Source organism: Micromys minutus (assembly GCF_963924665.1).
Source record: "Micromys minutus genome assembly, chromosome: 6".
In the NCBI taxonomy this organism is placed as follows: Eukaryota; Metazoa; Chordata; class Mammalia; order Rodentia; family Muridae; genus Micromys; species Micromys minutus.
Window position 1 is genome coordinate 51,993,061 of NC_137975.1, and position 14,612 is coordinate 52,007,672.

A 14,612-nucleotide genomic window follows, 5' to 3' on the forward strand; every position below is an offset into this window, starting at 1 on the left:
ATGTTCCTTAATCGCAAAGTGCTTATCTTGGGGGAAGGGGACGAGTTGCTTTACTTGTTATTAACCTAAGGAAACCAGGTCTTAGCCACCGTCCCCAGGCCTCTTAGCCCACCAATGGCCAAGAGCTAAGCCCGCTTCAGCAGACCATTCCTACTACATGTCCTGCCAGACACCCTGTCCCAGGGCCATAGGGGCTTTGGGGACTTCAGCCGGGATGCCTGGGTTTTGCTATCTACTACATTTAAGAGCCATGAACCCCTTCTGCTGCGTGTCATGTTTAACAACATGGCTGACCTCTACACTAGCATCTCGAGGCTTGGGAATTACATCCCTGACATTGTTTCTTAGGCCAACCTCAAAGAGCCAGGCTCCTGAGGTCAGTGGTTTGTATCTGCTCCCCAGTGGGTGGGGGTCCCTAGACCACTCCACTGTATTCACGTGAAACCTAGAATTTTTTCCAAAGGGAGAACATTTGAATTTTAGTCCCCTGGGAAACATGGCATAGTGTGTGTTTCTGCAGGGATACACATCTGCCTAGACTGTTAGACAAAATAAAGGACAGTTTCGGGCCCTGGAAATTAAGAACAAGGGCGGTACCAGAGATGTGATGTTTTCCTGGGTGAGAGGTGCAGTGTAGTCTATCTCATTTTCTCTGCAGATTCTGTTTCTATCTCCATCTCTCTTTTTGTGTCTATATCTCTGTATCTCTGTGTGAGTCTGTCTATCTCTTTCTCTGTGTCTCTCTCTCCCTCTCTTGCTCCCTCCATCCTTCCCTTGCTTCCGCCCTCCCTCTCTCCCTCCCTCTCTCTCTTCCATGTTTGTGTATTGAGTAAGGACAGGTTGATGTGAGATACCTTCTTCAACTGTTGTGGTTAGCAAGCTTCAACACTCCCCAGCGCTGGGTTTTCAGGTACACAGTGTAGCATCTAGTTTTATGCACATGCGTGCACATGCACAGTCACACATACACACACACACAGAGGAGTAAGGAGGAAAAGGGAGAGGGAGAGAAAGAGGAAGGGGAGGGAAGGGGGGAGAAGGAGGAGAGGGGGAGAGGGAGGGGAGGGGAAGAGGAAGGGGAGGGAGAAAGGGAGGGGAGGGGGAGAGGGAGAGGAGGGGAAGATGGAGGGGAGAGGAGGGGGTGGTGGGAGGTGGGGAGAAACTACTCATTTCTCCAACAAGCACTGGTTGACCCCCAGCCCCCCTTTCTGACTTCATAACACCCATCATAACATCCAATTCTAACTCAATTAGAATGGGAAAGGCATCAGTGTATTCTTTCTTAAAAAGAGTTATTATTTTAAATGATATGTGTGTGTGAACAAGCATGTGCATGTGTGTTGGTGTGAGGGAATGTGGGTGCCCATGGAAGTCAGAGGTACCCAATCTCCCAGAGCTGGACTTAGGGGCATTTGTGAGTTGGCAACATAAATGCTGAGACCTGAACTGGGATTCTCCACAGAGTAATCAGCACTGTGAAGGCTGAATCATCTCTCCAGCCCCCATCGGTGTGTTCTTAAAACCCACCCAGCTAATGTCAGTGGGCAGCCATGGTTGAGAGCCAGTGCAACGAAGTAAACACCAGGAACCCTCCCCACCCGCGTGCTTCCCCTACTGTCAAGGTGACGATGAGCCAGTCTCAAAGCAGTTCTTCCCCAGGCCCCTTCCAAAAGAAAATCTCTATAACCATCAGAACGACATGCTCAGTCCTAGTATCCACTTTCATCCATCTGGATGGGCTCTGGACTTACCCAGAATTCCATCTAGAATGTCAAATGTCTGGAACACATCTACAGCTTCATTCCACCAGTGACTTCTTCCCTAGACATGGACTTTGTGTTGAAAAATGGGCCATTTCAATGTTTCCTTAACATAACTTCATATCTAAGCATCCCGAGCCTCAGTTTCCCCAAGTCTTAGGCAAAGGGCTGCTCTCCGCACCTCCCTTTCACTTTTTCTTGCTGATTGCTTTCTTGTAATGCATCTCCTTCCTTCTTTGCCTCTCCGCTTACTGTAGAATGTAAATTCATTTGCCTTCCCAGCCCTGCGAAATGCTTGAAATAATGCCTATGATATCAGATTGGAGATAAATAATACCACAGAAATCAAGTGTAACCCAACCAAGGTGAGCGGTGCCAACGGTGTTACATTCCACACTGCATGAAATACTGTGTTCCAGGGCCACTGCTAACCACTCCGTCTGTAACAGTTCAGGATGAATCATATAAACCCAGCCCACTAAACCCCAAAGTCAGGCGGGCAACTTTCTCTGCTGCATAGCAACAACCTACCAGGATACTTATCGGGTTTCTTTTTTCTTCCCCGCTCTAAAGTCGGTTTAATATCTACTTATCAAGTTGAAAATTCATTTTGGGACTATTTTCAGAGCAAGTGCAAAGGCATCCACCAGGATGTATTAGCTGCATTACTTTTATCCAATGAAATAAATAAATCTCTCACCCTACAATAAACTTAGCATGTAGGAGGACAGGCAGCCTCTTAAATGGGCATACTTGGATGAAACTCAGCAGTGAGAGACACAAACAGCCAAGGGATATGAATGGCCTGTCTTGGACCCTACCTAGAATGACTAGCTAAATGGCACCAGGATTTATTTTATTTTCTTTTGCTGACACAAACTTACCTTTATTTCTTTCTAAAATTTCCATTATTTTTTAGATTTTTACATAATTACATCATTTTCCTCTTTCTTTTCCTCTCTCTAAGCCCCTCTTATGCACCCCTTCTTTCTCTTTTTCAAATTCACAGCCTCATTTATCACTGATTGTTGTTACACACACCACGTACACAGACACACACACACACACACACACATACACACACACAAACACACACACACACAGAGGCACACAGAATCCTAAATAAATAAGTACAACCTACTCAGTCTGTATAATGTTTCTCATATGTGTATTTTCAGGGAAGCAATCAAATGTTCTGCTCAAATAGAACACATATGATGACACCTATGGTTCTCACAAACCACAACAATGACCACCATGGCACAATAAACCTAAGGATGTAATGGTGGCATGCATACCTTGGTGGTCACCAACATCTCTCTAAATGGACTTAAGGCCCATTCAAACAAAAAGAAAATAATGTCTGGCACCAGAAACCCAACCAACTATCCAGTGAAGTCGGGGATCTGAGGGGACACCCTAGTGAACTTGGGGATCTGAGGGGACACCCTACAGCCCCCACTTTACTGAAGCAGAAGGAACATAATTTCTAACTAGCTTCTAAATATTTGTTTTTATGTCTCCATGCCATATCAAGGAAACTTCTCTCTTCAACAGATGGTGACCATTATTGAAACCATAACCAACCACAATGCAGAATTGTGAAGCCTAGGCCCAGTGACTATATCTACAACACAACTCTGGCACCCAAGGTTCGGGGAACACTGTAGAAGGAGGATTGGAATGGTTGTGAGAACCACAGGAACAGGGAGTTTGCTGAAAGAGTGTGCCTCCTAGAAACATCAGAAGCTACCTCATAAAGTCTCACCAACATAAATGCTGAACAAGGGCAATAGCCTGCTGACGAGATCAGGAGAAAGTCCAAGAAGCTCAGTCCTACACAAAGAACTACTGATTACTTAATGCTGAGACCAGGGGGCAGTCTTCCCCAGGAGAGAGCACATTAATGGATTATCCAATATTTAAATGTTATTGCTCTACTTTATGTGTATAGCTGTTTTACATGATTATATGTCTGTGCACCTCTTGCCTACCTGGTACCCACAGAGACCAGAAGAAGTTGGATTCCCCCAGAACTGGAGTTACAGAGGGTTGTGAGCCACCAAGTGAGATCTCTCTCTCTCTCTCTCTCTCTCTCTCTCTCTCTCTCTCTCTCTCTCTCTCTCTCTCTTTCAAAAAAAAAAAGGCAGCTAATGCTTGTAACCACTGAGCCATCTCTCCATGACCCTCCCCAAGAGTTATTTTAGTTTACTACCTACCAAAACCTAGATCATGGTCAAGTCCAGCCCTGGAAAGTCAACCCATCATCTCTACTTGGATATCCCCAAGACTTCCAAATCTACCATGCTCAAGTCAGAACCTATTCTTCGCCTTCCTGCCTATGGATTATCACCTTAGTCAAAGAGGTGGTTAGTCACCCAGCTACCCTGTCAGAAACCATAGCATCATTATCACCTCCTACCTGTCCCCTGAACATCTTTCTGCCTCTTCCAAATCTTGACCTCTTAGGATCAGTTGTGCACTGATGTCCTCATAGCCATCTCTCCATACAGCCAGCATTCCTTCCTCATTTATCCACATGGCTCACCTCCTGTCCTCATGAGGTTCTCACTCCATGCTCCTGTTCTCTACAATCAGTTCTGCCTCGGCGCAGGCAATGATAAATCCTCATCATATTGCCTCTGGCTTGATTGATAATCCTTATCACTACTCATATCTACTGCATGGAGCCCAAGGTCCAGAGCAAAGTCTAGAACTTCTTCTACCACTAGACTACATAGCCAGTCCTTAGCTCCTGGCTTCTGCTCATGTTGCTTCTATTGGTTGGAATGCCCATCTGCCTTTTTGTCCAGAAAAAAATATACTTATGTGGCTGCCCCACCTCCATATAATCTATGCTCAATATCATCCCTGGGTCTCCTAGGCATACTGTTATTAATCATCTATAACTTAATCCTGTTAATAGAAAATCGCAGATGTCAATAACTACTCCATGTCTGATAGTCAGGCTTCCTTGTATGTGTTGGCTGGTTTCCTGCCAACTTGACACAGGCTAGAGTTCTCTGAAAAGAGAAAATCTCAATTGAGAAAATGCCTCTACAAGGTCTGGCTGCAAGGCATTTTCTTAACTAGTGATTGATGGAGGTGGACCCAATCCATTGTGGGTGGTGTCTTTCCTGGGCCAGTGGTCCTGGGTTTTTTAAGAAAGCAGGCTGAGCAAGCCACAAAGATCAAGCTAGTAAGCAGCATCCCACCATGGCCTCTGCATCAGCTTCTACCTCCAGGTTCCTGTCCTGTTTGAGTTTCTGCCCTGGCTTCCTTCAGTGATGGACTACAATATAAACATGTAATCCAAATAAACCTTTCTCTCCTCAACCTGCTTTTGTTCCTGGTATCTCATTATGGCAATAGAAACTCTAAGATATGGTAAATGCTGAGAACTTGATGAATATTTCTTCAATGTATGATGATCCCCATGGCAGCCTTCTTTTTTTTTTTTTTTTTTTTTTGTTTTTTTTTTTTATTTTTTAAACGACTTTATTTTGCAAAACAAAGATAAATGTAAAGATTTTAAACATTTTTTGCTTAAAATTATACATTTTTGTCAGTACTGTTTTTTCAGACATTAAAATAAATTTTACATAAAACCATGTGAATATGTTTTTTAGTCAGTACTTGATTTTTTTCAAGGGCTTGACAGTATGCATTGAAAACGTACTAGTTGCAATAAGCGTAAAGTACATGCAAAACAAAACGCAACATGGAAATAGTCAAAGTCTTCTTGTTTTGTGAATATATGTATATTTTTTGTTTTCTTTATTTCTTGGACTTCATACAGTCTGTGAGTTGTTTCTGGGGGAGTGCAAGCCTCTGGGGGTACCATGGCAGCCTTCTAAACATGGTTCCAAACTATGTTCTTCAGGGCCCGTAGGGTTCTCTTCCCGCTGTTTATGATGTGAGGTGCCTCTTAGCCTACTTGTAAATCTTTTGCAAAAGATTAATGAAATAAACCAGCATAGGAGAAAAACCACCTCTTATCTTCTGATAAATCGTGTCTTTGTCCTTTACTCTCTAGAGAATAGTCCATGCCTTCTGGCATTCCAACAACTGATAGTGAGCCACTATCAACATGGGTTATTCCAAATCCATAGTCCTCCCTGGTTTTAAATACCCTGTCTGGGTAAGCACTGGGTGGAGATACTGATTAAACCAGAACAAGCTTATATAGTCTCTACTTGTGCTCACAGCCCATGTGGATTGAAAATAACTCCAACACTACATTTTCTTTTATTCCTAAGCCCAGACAACCTTTGTTCCCAAAGTGGAACCTTTGGAAGGAGAGTTGCATCTAAACTGTCAGCCGTCTGCAGCACATCTACAACTCCATATCGCCAGTGACAAACTTCTTGCTCAAATATTGATTTCATATGGGGGAAAAAAGGCCATTTCAATAAACGTTTTGTTAACATAGTATTTTCCTGCCTAACTCGGACGCTCTTAATTTGTTTTCCCAGAGTCTCTTCCACAGAACCATTTTCTGCAATCCTTCTCGGGACAACCTAAAATGCTTTAGATTCCAACAGACACCCCAGAGAACATGGAAACCAACTCAGCAAATGAGTAAAAACAAATCCCCGCCCTAAAGAGCCATGGAGGTTGACCTGTTCTGGAACACCGATACCAAGTCTGCTCTTCTCTCCCAAGGTCAGAACAGGACAGACTGCCCTGACCACCTCAGTGGTGCTGGGTTAGGTGGCTGATGGTGAAGCATTGCTCCGAGTCACTAAAGGTCCCAGAAGAAATGGAGTAAAAGATTATGCAGGAAGGGTGTGTGGTAGGTGGTGGCTTCTTTCTGGCCCCTAAAAGGCTTGTTCCCATTCCATTTTGTTTATCTGCACTGGCTTTCTTGCTATGTCCTGATTTCAAACCCCCAAAATTTCAAGGACATTTTTGAACATCTTTTATTAATAGCAACTCAAAAATTTTTCCCAGTTAGGTGCCAAACATACAAAAACAGGTGCCATATAAGGTTTGTTCTCTCACGTTTTCTGAGATACGGTGCAATGATTGAATTCTAACACTAGAGGAGCACGGTCAGGACCAATCTTAGAGAAACATCTGTGTGTGTGCTGGGGCTGTAGGGGAGGGTCAGGTCACAGCAGAATGGTTGTGGGTGGCACTGTACTAAAGAGGAGGATTTTGATTCAGTCTATTACACAGAAATGGGGCGGGTGTCGATGAAGAAGTGAAGTTCTTTGGAAAGTCCTGGGTTCCCAGTGGCATGTGGGTGGCAGAGAAGGGAGGTGGGGTCACAAAGTGTGAAACAGCACTGAATTGATGGGGCTCCAGCACACATGGATTATACATACGAGGGTTTACAGTTTGTATTCTGATAAAAAAAAAAAAATAAGACAGTACCGCCAGCAATAATAACCACATCCTAGCATTTGTATCAGGGACAGCAGGAGCTACCATAAAGTGGCCCACAGGAGGCACCTCACACACACTCAGAAAACACTATCTCACCAATTCTCTGAATGCTGTGCTACAAAATGGTCTGAGCTCTACTTCCCAAGGGAGGCTGGGAGTTCTGAAGTCAACCCCCGCATCACTCAGCTCTGAACAATGGGGACTCGGTTGGAACTCAACTCAGTCTGCCACTGTGCACTTTGGAAGGGACTCCCTCCAGTGACTGCCAGATGTTCTAAGACACCAGAGCGAGAGGAGAACCCTTTCCAAGTGCTGTGTGAGTACCAGCTGTCACCTGCAGGGTCTGTCCCTTTCTGTACCCTGGTAGCCGGAGGCTTCTCCAACCCCTGGGGAGGCAGCCTTGGGGCTGGCCTCATCCTTCCTCCAGAGGATGCTCAGGGAAGACGGGCAGAGACTTCTCTCCAGCACTTACTTTCTGAGCACTGCGATCTCGTTCTCGATGCTGCTCTCTTTACCCTTCAGCGCCTTCTTCGGGATGCACTTCACTGCAAAGAGTTTCCCAGTGGCTTTCTCTTCGGCTAAAACAACCTCAGAAAAGGCTCCACTGTGGACAGAGAGGGAGAAGAAGGGTTAGGATGAGGGGTCCTGATCGCACGAAGGCTCCTCTGACCCCAGCACAGTAACAAGGAGCATGGCCACCGTGACCATAGCACTTTACTTCCAGCAAGGCGACTTCCTAATTATTTTTAGGAAAAGAAAACATCTGGACAAAGTGTGCTCCAGTGCAAAGAGCTGGCAGATGTCAACGCAGGCCCACAGAGACAATGGAGACTGCCATTTTGCCAAAGTGCCAAAGAGGCTGGCCACTATGAAGTGTCTCTTGTTACCCTGCTATATAATGTTGCTATATACGCAACAAAAACCTTCCCTAAAGAGGTTCCCTGACAGAGGGAAAAAATGGTGCCCACTAGCATGTCCATGTAGACCAGAAAGTTACAGATACTAAATTTCCCAATTCCCTATAGACCCTCTCACTCAAGGAGTTTTCCTGAGTGACTCACGAACACTGAATCAATTCCTGGAGACAGGTAAGGATGTAAAAAAAAAAAAAAAAAGCAGGGGCTGACATGGAGCAAGGAGACAAGGGGATGGGTCCCTGGAGCTGTTGGCTGGGTGGGTGAGCCAAGAAAGAGACCCTGTCTTAAAGATGAGAGAAACTCCACATGCACGTGTCGACATACACATTATATGTGTGCACACACATATAGTATGTATAGTACACACACAGAGATTTGATGAGAAAAGATTCTTTTTTGGCCATAATCAAAGCAGCGTTTCATAAACAGCCATGAGATTTAAAAAAGAAATCAAGTAATGAATTAATATAGAATCGTGTATTCCCCTGCGTATCATGGAGCACCAGTCATTCCCTTCAGAGACTCTGGCACATGGTCCAGTACAGATGAACTGAAGACATGTGCCAGGGAAACACACCAGTCACAGAAAGGTAACACTTTGTGGAGGAAGGGGCAACAGGAAATGACTGTTTAGTTGGGACGGAGTGGGGAAAGTGAACAGGATCCAGAGGCAGATGGTGGTGGTTACAAAACAATGTATAATAGCTAAAGCCATAGGACCCCACGCCCAAAGCAGTTAAAACGATAAGGTTTATGGTGTGCCTATTTTAGCACAATAAAAAATACAAGAGAATGTCTGTTTGCGTCTATTCAATAGCATAACTTCACATAGAGACCGTGGGGAAACATGATAAACCTTTTACTCATTACCTCCCCCCCCAAAAAAAAGAGAGAAAATACGGGAAAACTGAAGGGTACCAGATGTGTGGACTGCATCTTATCCTTGGGCAACTCTGAAGACACAGTACACAAGAAGTTACTGTCGACATCTTTAAGAGGCCAGGACATCAAGTACTGAGCACAGTACAGAAGCAGGTTACAGTAGATGATCAAGCCTGCTCCTCAGTCCTCTGAGCTTTTACTTTTATCTTTGTGTATGCATGTCTGAGTGTATGTGTGTCTATCTGTACATGTGTCTGTGCCTGCACATCTATGTACGTGTCTGTTTCTGTGTGTGTGCCTGTGAGAGAGAGAGAGAGTGAAAGAGAGAAAGAGTGTGTGTGTGTGTGTGTGTCTGTGTGTATTTGCCTGTGTGTGTGAATGTCTGTATGAGTGACTGTGTGTGTCTATGTGTGTATCTGTGTCTGTGTGTGTCTGTTTCTGTGTGTGTGCCTGTGAGAGAGAGAGTGAAAGAGAGAGAGAGTGTGTGTGTGTCTGTGTGTCTCTGTGTATGTGTGTTTGCCTGTGTGTGTGTATGTGAATGTCTGTATGAGTGACTGTGTGTGTCTATGTGTGTATCTGTGTGTGTGTCTGTTTCTGTCAGTGTGTATGTCTTTCTGTGTGTGTCCATGAGCCTGTGGGCACACATTCCTCTGTGTGTGTGTATATATGTGTTTGTGTGTGTGTGTGTGTGTGTGTCTCTGTCTGTCTGTGTGTATGTCTTTCTGTGTGCAAGCGTCCCTGACCATGTGGGCACACATTCCTGTGTGTGTAGTCCAAAGGACAGTTTTTGTTATCATTCCTCAGGTACCATCCACCTAGTATTTAGTGACAGGGTCTCTTCATTAGCCTGGAAAGGTCCCTGTGTGCTATACTGGTTGGCCCAGAGGACCAGCTATCTGCCTCCCAACACTGAGAATGCAAGTGTATGCTACCACACCTATTTCCCCACGTACTCAGGTCTCTGAGCACTTTGCTAACCAAGCGGCTCCTCCACTGGCTCTGAAGTCTTCCTCAGTACACTGCAGGGGTGCTGCTTACTGCTAGGGAAGCCACCTCTGTCACTAAAGCTGACAATGCAGAAGGAACAGTGTTTGGGAGAACTGCACTCATTCCTAAGCTCCTGCACCCAAAACCACTCCTTCTCATTTACCCAAACAATGTGTATAAATTTATCTTCCTTCAGCCTTCCAAAGGAGATGCTTTCTGAACTTATTGTTCAAACACACACACACACACACACACACACACACACACAAACACACACACACACACACACACACACACACACACACGTGCTCGCTCGAGTTCAAGGAAGCTAATTAAAAACATCAAAAACAAAACTGGTGAATGAACCATTCAACCACTTTCAATGTAATTCCTCAACACGTCTGGGGGAGCATGAGCTTGTGGTGACAAGGGGAAAGAGCTGAGAGCCTAGTGGGCCTTCAGATAGCCAAAGAATCAAACTGCCAAGGAAGGAGAGCGGGGATAAAGAGTGCTGTACCTGGCAGTTTGTGAACATAAGCAGTATGTGTTCAGATCTGGGTGGCATAGCCGGGTCCCAGACATTTCTGTCCGGCTGACGGCAGCCTGTGATGTGTCTGAAGGAGGAGACAGGCCCTACAACCGACTGCTTCCTTCACCTCCACTAAAGGGACACTGGGATGGACACATCTGTCCACATTTGGTTGAAAATATTAAATGTGAGTTTATCACATGTCCTCCCCTCAGAGTGACATAAGTAACAAGTCACAGGAAAAAGGAAGGTGGGCTATTATATAGACATAAATGACTGAAATACATAACCGCAGGAGAAAGAAAAATTCCAGTGCTCTGAAAAATTACACGTTTCCAAGCTGTGACAAAAAAAAAGCCCACAAAACAAAAGAAAACCAATAAAAAATATTTATTTGAATTATAAAAGGGAGTCATTACTCAAAAATAAACAACAACAACAAAAAACCCAAAATTCCAAAACCAAGTTCTTATTGGAATTATTAAATGTCTATGGCAAGATACCAGGAGGGTCAGACATCTTGGGATGCGAAGGGATCCTCTTCAACCGGAGAGAAACTGCACCAACTGCAGAAGCTGACCCCTCCCTTCCCTGCTGTCCTTCCAAAGAAACTCAAACCATCACCTGGAGGCAGTCTGCTCGGATTCTGGGTCCGGGTACCATCTTTGGAGAGCAAGAGTTTCAAGACTCGAGGCAAATGTCATGAGAGTAAAGAATGTCAAACAACTGCTTAAGCTTTTAACTTCATAGATGATGGCTATAAAACCGGCCTCTTGTTTTGCTTTAATAAGGCTCAAGAACAGAATCCTGGTATAGATGGCTGCACCCCGTCCACCAAGGACAGCCAGACCACTAGGAGTACAATGATCCAACACCCAGGTGACCAATGGGAGGCAGTGGCCCCGGGCTCTAGAAACACCTCGTCTTCTGGTACCCCTCAGAATACGCCACTCACCCTGAGGAGACCTAAGCTACTACCCCGCATTAAAGGTTTGTGAACCATGGTTACCATGTACTACTCCAGATGTGAAAAGACAGAGCCATTCAGAGCATCCTAATCCATATCTGTGTCTTCTACTGAGACCAGAATTCAGAGCTGAGGTAAGTAACTCCTGGGTGTGCCTCCTAAATCACCTACTTACTACCAACTGTTACCACTGGAGCAGACAGTGGACACGGTAGTGCACAGCTGTGGATCCTGCTCTCCAGGAAACTGAGGCTAGAGCTTTGAGGACAGCCTAAGGAACAGAGCAAGACTGTTTCCTGAGAAGAAAGCGAGAGGAGCCAGCAAGATGGTTTCTCTAGGATACTTATCACCAAGACAGCCTGAGGTCAATCACTGAAAGCCATGTGGTAGAAGGAAAGAATCGATTCCCTCAAGTTCTCCTCTCTCTGATATTCACACACACAAACAAACACGTACACACACACACACACACACACACACACACACACACACACACAGTATCACACACACACACAAACACACATACACACACATTATCACACACACACACACACACACACACACACACACACACACACACACATGTAACTTTAAAAAAGTAAACAGAAAAAATAGAATGAGAACTAGAACCTTAAGCGTGTCTAGCTTCTGCCCTCTCCTTTGCTACCAATCTTTAACCTGAAATTAAGAAAAATACCAAGTGGTCTCTGAAAGAACAGTGCACAGCTGGCTGTTCCAGAATACATATCACTTAAACACAAAATCTTTTCTCATATAAGAACAATTTAATCGCAAAAGAGCCAAGACCTCAGCCTCCAATCTGCTGTCACCTTCAGCCTTTGGGTGTTCTGTGATGTTAGTCAAACTGAGCAGGTGATCACACTGTCTTCTGGGTCTGAGCACAGAGGTTAGTTAGTAACATGTTTATTGTACAAGCATAAGGACCTGGGTTCAGATTCCAGCACCCACTAACTGCCCAGTGCAGTGTTTGCACCCGTAATCCTGGCACTGAGAAGCAGAGGGGTGGGTGTATCCCTGGAGCTCACCGGCCAGACAACCTGGTCTACTTGATGAGCAGGCTACGGAGAGAATAAAAAACAAGGCACATAGCTTATAAGGGATGACACCAGAAGTTGTCATCTGGCCTTCACTTGCATACACAGACACACATGCACACACACACACTGAGAGAAAGCAAGTGATAGGGAGGGAGGAAGGGAGAGAGAAAGAGAGGGGGGAGAGGGAGAGGTGGAGAGATGGAATGGCTTTCAGAAAAGATGGGGAGCTATCTTTTTGATTCATGACAGTACACTAAGCCAACCATTTGGTAAAATTATATCCATCCCAAATTAGACCAAGAATAATGAGATGCAGGGATGGTTGGCCCTATTAGCTGAGAGTCAGCTATTATTGGCTCATTGGCTCTTCTTGCTTTTTAGTTGTTCTACATATGAATCAGATTGATCGTGTTGTTAACTTTATTAACGGCATTGCTTCCCACCACTGTCATCACACCTTACACACAACTGGGCCTCCCAACATTACCCAGGCCTCTAGCCATCAATCAAAATGGCTTTTCCCTCCAGCACACGGTTGTCCCTGGTGGAGGGTCAAGAGAACATGTATTTTAAAATATAGGAAAAGAATACAGAGTTGGTGATATTCGGCTTGAGGTAATCTAGGAACTAGACAGGCACCGTTTGGAGCTACTGTTTCAGAACAGAGGCAACTCATGAAATGGAAAAATAAAAAAACCACTCTGCCTGTTAACCCCACTGTGAAAGGGGACGGATCGCAAGACCAGCTGGGATTCTCAGCAGAAACGATCGGAGAAATGCTAGCTCTTCCTGCCGTCCGCACACCGTCCGTGCCACGCGGGCCGTTGTAGAGCTGACTCAGCACACTGAGCCAAGGACCCCAAACACGCCTGGTGTAAAAATGAAACTCTGCCACAATGAGCCCATCAAAATGCTCTGTTTCCCATCCCCCCAGAACAAATGTGAGGGCTGCATGAAGAACAGTGTACAATTTAGAGAGAGCTCACATTCACTGAGGTGTATCTTACAAAACCCTCCACTTGGCAACTACATAGCAGGCTATGTGTCATAACACATGAATGCTTAAGCTGAAAAAATTAAAATTCTTTTTTCTAAGGGAAAAAATCTGCAATGCCTGTTCTTACTAACTGGGGTCAGGGTCTTAATGAGGAAGCTCTTAAGTAAAACAGAAGTGGGGGGTGCACATGTGTGAATTATGTGCATACAGATACATGTGCATACAGAGATACATGTGCACGTGAATATGCGTCTATGTGTGTGCACATGTGTGCAGAGGCCAGAGGTCAAGCTTGGGTGTCTTCCTCGGGTCATGTTACTCCTTACTTTTTAAGACAAGCTTTTCCACTGAACTCGAGTCTCACCAATTCTGCTAGAACTGCTGCGTCTTGACTCCTACAAGATGCTACAGATCCAAAACCCTTATGCTTGTACAGAAAGCACTTAACCAACAAAGCCAAGTCTCTATTTCTTTATTCTCTCTTTATTCATCTTCCTCTGTAACTGGTAGATTCCACAATGCCAAGAAAATTTCTCTGAGCTCTTCGAGAACCATGAAGAGGTATTCTTAATGTACCCGATTAGCCTGGCGGGTGCCGAGATCCACTCTTACTCAGTACATTCCTGCATCTTGAGCCACTGAAGCAGGTCTCAGTTGTGACAAACCTTGAGACTAGGGAAAGCATCAAATGGCCGGCACCCTCATTGACTTTGACATCTTCGCTTTCTACAGGCTTTTCTGTGGCAGTAAATCTTTACTGTTAATAGAGTCACTGATCCAAACAGAGCAGACAAATAAATTCCAAGCGAATGCATGCTGCCATCCTCAGAACACGCTTCATTTAATGACGCAACCTTCCCCCTCCATTCTCTCACGGTCTCTCACACTGGCTCTGTGTCCCTTATGCCACTTGTCAAAGGGTGACAGAGACCCAAACAGAGTTGTAAGTTATTTATTTCTTACCACACCACTGCTGAGGATTCTGGGAAGTCTAAGATGGTTTGGCTCTGCTGGGACTATTTGAGGATGGGTGCCGGAGGAATGGATTAGATGAAGCAGGAACTCTTGGAGTACTTTCTCCTTTCTGTGTCACCTTAGATGGGGCTGCTGATGGCTGTTTATGC

General features: G+C 44.9%; 1 protein-coding gene across 4 annotated transcripts in view; it reads right to left on the minus strand.

The window, feature by feature from the left end:
* CAMK1D (calcium/calmodulin dependent protein kinase ID) overlaps positions 1-14,612 on the minus strand; it is a gene marked incomplete at both ends in the record, with an annotated part of 371,434 nt that overhangs the window by 227,586 nt on the left and 129,236 nt on the right. For all 4 annotated transcript variants that reach the window (XM_080918577.1, XM_080918578.1, XM_080918580.1 and 1 more), the window contains one exon: positions 7,624-7,755. In XM_080918577.1, coding sequence (XP_080774703.1) covers positions 7,624-7,755 — 132 coding nt within the window. The remainder of the gene's footprint in view (positions 1-7,623; positions 7,756-14,612) is intronic.